This window comes from Planococcus citri, chromosome 2 (genome assembly GCF_950023065.1).
Source record: "Planococcus citri chromosome 2, ihPlaCitr1.1, whole genome shotgun sequence".
Lineage (NCBI taxonomy): Eukaryota > Metazoa > Arthropoda > Insecta > Hemiptera > Pseudococcidae > Planococcus > Planococcus citri.
In genome coordinates, this window is record NC_088678.1 from 9,972,806 (window position 1) to 9,978,827 (window position 6,022).

General features: G+C 32.6%; 1 protein-coding gene across 1 annotated transcript; it reads right to left on the reverse strand.

Annotated features, from left to right (window-relative positions):
• Positions 1–595: 595 nt before the first annotated feature.
• Positions 596–2,554, reverse strand: LOC135834568 (uncharacterized). The gene is made up of 2 exons (XM_065348485.1): positions 2,338–2,554; positions 596–2,061 (listed from the first exon to the last, which is right to left on the reverse strand). The coding sequence occupies exon 2, from the start codon at positions 2,000–2,002 to the stop codon at positions 848–850; it is 1,155 nt and encodes a 384-aa protein (XP_065204557.1). The 5' UTR covers positions 2,003–2,061; positions 2,338–2,554; the 3' UTR covers positions 596–847.
• Between the last annotated feature and the right edge of the window lie 3,468 nt (positions 2,555–6,022).

Sequence of the window (6,022 nt, forward strand, 5' to 3'; positions counted from 1 at the left end):
GAATTTACCCAAACATAAACGATTTGTAATATTTTCAACCTTTCACTAGAACTCTAATTGGGATCTTGGATTTTGATGGCAATGACCTAGGCCGACGTAGAATCTCAAATAAGTATCATCACCATCTTCTGGAGCTGGGTCATTTTTCTCGAAGCTGCAGGCTCAGTGGGGGCTAGAGCGAAAAAAAAACGAATTTTTTGAGAATATTTCTTCTTTGAGGACACATTTTTCTTCAAGGGCACTTCCAGAGTTCAAATTTTTTAAAATGAGTCAAAAAAATGCGATTAGGCATTTTCAGGAATAGTTTTTTTCTAGTCACAAGTCGAGTTTCATCAGACAATTCCAAAAGTGGTAGCAGTCCAATCGAATTTTTAGACCATTTTTGGGCAATTTTTTGAAAATTTTGTACCCAAAAAATACCTTTTTGGATGCGAAGACTTAAAATCATGCCCAAACCATAGAACACTCGACTTATAACTAGAAATGACTATTCCATCAGAAATCTGAAAACGGTCATCACATTTTCGAGAACGGGGTAGATAAGTAGACTGATTCAATTCAATTCATTTTCGGCGAAAAAAAAAGTACACGGGTACAACGTTTTAGCCTATTTATTCTCAAATGCAAGGAATCAACAATATTACGTCAAAAATTACACAAATGGGAGGTAGGTACTCGGTAATACTCATAAAAATTATTTAATCAATAAAAACAAACTTAAGAAATAAAAATCACAAAATACTAAAAAAAATTTACCCATATGGCTTTTTCATTAAATTTACTCTTACCTACCTATTTGAACAAAAGTCAGGAATATTTACCATCTAAGTCTCAAGCAATAGTTCCTTCACAACTCATCTCCTGTGCTTTCATTTCGAACTCTAGACAAATCACCATTCTGCGTCGACTTGTTTCGAAAACACTCAGTAAAATTTCTGTATTTATCTCGCAGCCAATCCAACGTTTCTTTTTTAATACCAAATGCAAAGTACATAAACACTCCATGCGAGTATAAAAACACCGCATCTATAATGCTTCTTAAAGAATCATGCCAACGAAAGCTATCAGGAACTATTATAATAAAGTAAACGAATATCATCCAGTAAATACCCATCATGTAGGCCATTTTGATCAACACCAACAGGTAATTCCTATTCACACTGTGAGTAGATTTAATACGACTATTTTTATCAAAATAAATAAACACGCCGACTTGTATGATCAATACAAATAAAAGAACTGTGAAAGTAATGAATCTAATCACTTGCCAAATCACGTACACATTTACACGTCCTGTCAAAAGATGAGGACAGGGTTCCCTAATGAAACCTTTTACACGAGGGCATTCGTTCATTTGCTTACGTTTACTGAGGTAATACCCTATTGCAAAAATTAACGGTAATATGTAGCCTAAGAAGCAATATACCCAGTACCTTTTGTTTTGTCCACGTGACGATATTTTTCGATGCTTTAATGTAAAATACGTAACTCTCCAAAATTCGAACGACATCAACACAGCCCATAGACAATAACAGATTCTCAATATTTTACGTATATACCATAAAATGCACACAGTAGTTAAAATACTACCAATGAACGATATGTATAGCATTATCAAAGTAATCGAGTAAGAATACAAGACTTTGTTTTGGAATCGTTTCCAATTCTCTTGATTTAAATCGTTGAATAAGTATACGAGTAAGAAAATTATCGAGATACAGGACAGTATGACTTCGTGATTTATTCTTCGGATGTCGAAAGCGAGAGTGGATTCTCCACAAAGGAAAATTGTATGATCGAGTCCTGTTTCTGTGGTGTACATTTCTTTTGGAAAGAGTTTCTTGTGGTATAAAATTGATCCGTTGTTTAAATAAGTGAAATCGGGACCTTCTTGTAGGAATATGCCTTCGGAGCATATGGTGCCATCTTTTCTGCCATATTGGCAGTATTCGGTTTTCGGGGCATGGTCTGGGTAAACTTCTATGTCGGGTGAAATTTCCATCGGATCGGATTTCTTCCAAATTTTCAATTTCTTTGGAGATTTCAGCTTATTGGTCCATTCTGAAAATTTACAGATTTTATTGAGAAGCGAATTAATAACATATTTATGATTTTCGTGTTCGAGATATCATTTTTTTGTGTTCTAATTTCATCAAAATGGCTGATGATTTGAAATATTTTCTTTTCAAGGGGAAAATTAAAATAAAAATTCACATATTATAAATCTACTTTTTTCCCCACTCCCTACAATTTTTTTCATTCCATTTTTTCAATACAAATTTTGCGTAGGTAGACACCAATTTGAAATTACAAGAATCGTATGTACATTTTAATTACCTGTTATTAATTCTCATCGATTGACAGACTAGACTTCCGCTTCAGCATAAAAATTGCGAAACTTCGTGAGATAATTGAAATGCAATTCGTTTAAAATTGGAAAGAATTTTTGACGATTACTCCTACCACAACACGAAATCGAAACTATCAAACCAAACGTATAACTTAATCTTTGAAATATTTGTCTTCAACTGATACGCGAACCACGCGAAAAATTACGAGTGAGTAATGCTCACTATCTAGGTACTCGAAAAATACCAAGATTAGGTATTCATAATACTCAATATACATAGAATCTAAATGATGTTTATTATCGCTTCTCAATGATACCTAAACTTGTTGGCAAGGCTCGTTAATTTCTAAGCCTAGCTTATAGGTAGGTACTTAATTCTTCCAAGCTTGATACAAATGACCAAGTTTATTCACGCTGAATAATACGGTAGGTACTTATAATTGTCAATTGAAAGTAAAATTTTGTTGAATATTTCCAAGGTTAACCAAAATCACCTACATATCTATGCACTGTTTTGGATGTAGAGACCTACTTATTGATAGCCCAAGTCATTTTAATTGATAATGTTGTAAGCACGTGATTTTATTTCCACTTTGGAGATTTATAGAGGAATAGATAAGATTTTTTGAAAAGAAGGAACGATATCTCGATGAAGTTCTTATATCATTCAAAAGAGCGTGGTCTGAAACCTTCAAGACCAAAATTTTGGCGGCTCAAATCGATTTTTTCATTTTAAAAATTTTTGTACCTACCATTTTCAACGATTCATGGCTTTTTTCGAATTTTTCCAGGTGGATGACTCAAATGTTTATTTGTTTTAACGAAAAAATCTAAAAATCAAAAATTTTCTATTCGTGTTAAACCAAACCCCCTCCTCCATCTGAACCTCATTCCCCCTCCCTCCCAACACGAATTTCATCATTTTAAGTCATTCTATGAAGCTCCCAACGTGATTTTCGATTTTTCCTCAAAGCATCAAAATTGATTTCGGCTGCTAAAAATCAAGTTGTGGCTTATTTTCGACCTGTTTAACAAATTTATGCACATTTGAACTTATTTCTAGGCGGACATCTCCATTGTGTTTTTTTGACTAGATGTTTTTGAGTAAGTATGATCAAAAATTACACTCAAGGTGTCCCCTTCAACAGGTCCACAGCGAATTTTTGAATTGAGCAAAGCTAAATTCAAAGAGCATGAAAAAGTGTATTGTGGTGTAATCAGAAAGGAAATGGGGCATTTTATGTTGAGGTTGGGAGGCTTAGGATCGAATCAGTTTCTTAGGATAAGTAGTACTCAGTAAGGAGATAGGTATAAGGATGAAGAATAGGAGTGAGACTATAGGTATTATGGAACTAAAATAAATCTTCTTACACCGCATAAGCTGTTTTTTATTTCGAAAATTTATCTTCTGAAAATAAAATAAAAATCTCTTCTCCTTAAAACTAATTTTGAGTAGGGGCCTAAAGCCAAAAAATGAGACTTACAGTCTCATTAAAAGAATATTTTAGGTTAAAAAAAATAATCGAAAACCAAACAAAATTTCAATTATTCAAAAACTTGTGAAAATCATTCAATTGATGAATATCCAAATTGCCAAAATATCAAATAACTCATTTTTATCGAGTCATTTCTTTAAATTTAAAAAAAAATCTGAGAGCTTTATTCACAATTAAAGTATTTCCTCTACCTTAATAAGTATAGTTAAGTCGAACTTGACTATTTCCTTAGCATAATAAAAATGGAACCAGATAATCCTAGTAAATCATAAGGGGTACAATTATACATTTTAAATGCTCATGAACCCTACAGGTGTGACATCGTCACCCTGTTACTGGCTTAGGCAGTCGTCTCTTGGGACAGTGAACACTCGAAAATTTATATCAAAAATCTTGAACTTGCGAAATTATAACACACGAACTTCAAATTGTAATTGTCTTTAATTCTTTTTCAAATTAACAAGGAAAATCATTACTAGATCACAATTCGAAAATAAAAGTTAAATCAACACGCAACATCTAAAAATAGGAAGAAATAGTATCACATGAGAAAAATATAGAACGTCTTTACACAACGAAAGAGATGAAACAAGTTCTCGAGAGTTTCCTCGTTTTAATATACGTAGCACCTACCTATGCAATTTATCTCTCAAACACTGGCATGTCTTACCACACCTCCATTTTCTATCTTTCTAGGTAGGAATAATAATCGAGATAAAAAAAAGAAAAAATCGAGAATCGAGATCTGAACCTACATATTTTACCGCAGCATCAACAAAAATTTCAGGGATTCAAGTCCATTTTTAAATGTTTGGGGAATTTTTGAAAATCAAATTTAGGACGAGAATCAGAGGAAAAATCGAAATTTCAACAAATTGACCTAGAAAGCTTTAATTTGGTATGTACCCCTATAGGTAATCCCTTAGAAATCAGTCTCGAACCGTTCTAAAAGTAGTTTTGAAACTTCCAGAAAATTCGTGAAAGTTTTCCGCAAAATTTTACCCAATGAAATTTTGGAAAAGCCTAATTAATTCACATATTGATTCGAGATGGATGCTCATTAGTAATTAGCCTGGTCAATTACTTATGTACCTACCTAGTACCTACTCTCAAATTTTTCAAATTCAAGGTTATCCAGTTCCTACTGCGATTTTTAGCATGAAAATTTGAAAAATATGAGGTTTTATACCGGTCAATCCCTTTTTGGCAGACTTTTCAAAATTTTCCGGGAAACTGGAATTTCTAAAAAATTTCTGAAGATTTCAAAATGGCTTAAAACTGTCTGCACCTTTTGAAAATCGAGAATTTTCCAAGCTCCAGAATAGATTGAAACTATCTCCAGTGATCGACTCAGCACATTTAATATAATTAACTACCTAGGTTGAAAGTAAATTTTGATTTTCTTATAACTTCATTCCGAAAAATTTGATTTTTTGGGGGGAGGGGGGTGTTTTTAATTACTATATTAGTACACCTAGTAAACTTTTATTGAAATTTCAATTCTCAAAAATTTTCTGGAAGCTCCAGAACTGCTCAAAACTACTTGAAACCGTTTCTGATCGATTTTAAATGTCAAAAATAGAATAAACATTTACGAAACTTTAATTTTCCCTACTGATTTGGTATCTATAATTTTGATTTTTTTTTTTCGTTTTTGACTGGAAATTGATTATTAGAAATTCTCCAAAATTGCTATTGCATTTTTTTCGCAATATTTCCAAAATTTCCCAGCTTTAAAGGTTCATCCCATGAGTGGTTGAACTTGCTCGCAGAACGAGTCTGTTATTGATTCTATGAAGAACGTATGCACACAAGAGATTTGAAATCAGCAATGAAAGTTTGAAAATCTGTCAAGATGAAAGCCCATTTTTTAAGTAGGAAGGTACAAAAATTAAAAATCCCTCAGAATTACAGCGTCAACGACTATACCTAACATATTTTTACATCTTTTTTTTAATGTTGTCCATCAATCAATTTCCTGATTTTTGACAATGTTTGAGAGCTTTGGTTTTCCTTGGCAGGGAAGGAGGGTCGTTAAGAGAAGGGAATTGGAAAAAATTGATACAATGTTCAAACAACAATCAGTTGCTTATGTTATTTTTTTGGATTTTTTTTTAATTTTCAGAATTTTTGGACTTTTGTGGAGCTTTTGGGCTTCTAAGATCCTATTTTAAAA

Excerpts from the sequence above, each read along its gene's own strand:
- LOC135834568 (XM_065348485.1), bottom strand. The coding sequence starts at position 2,002 with ATGGAAATTTCACCCGACATAGAAGTTTACCCAGACCATGCCCCGAAA.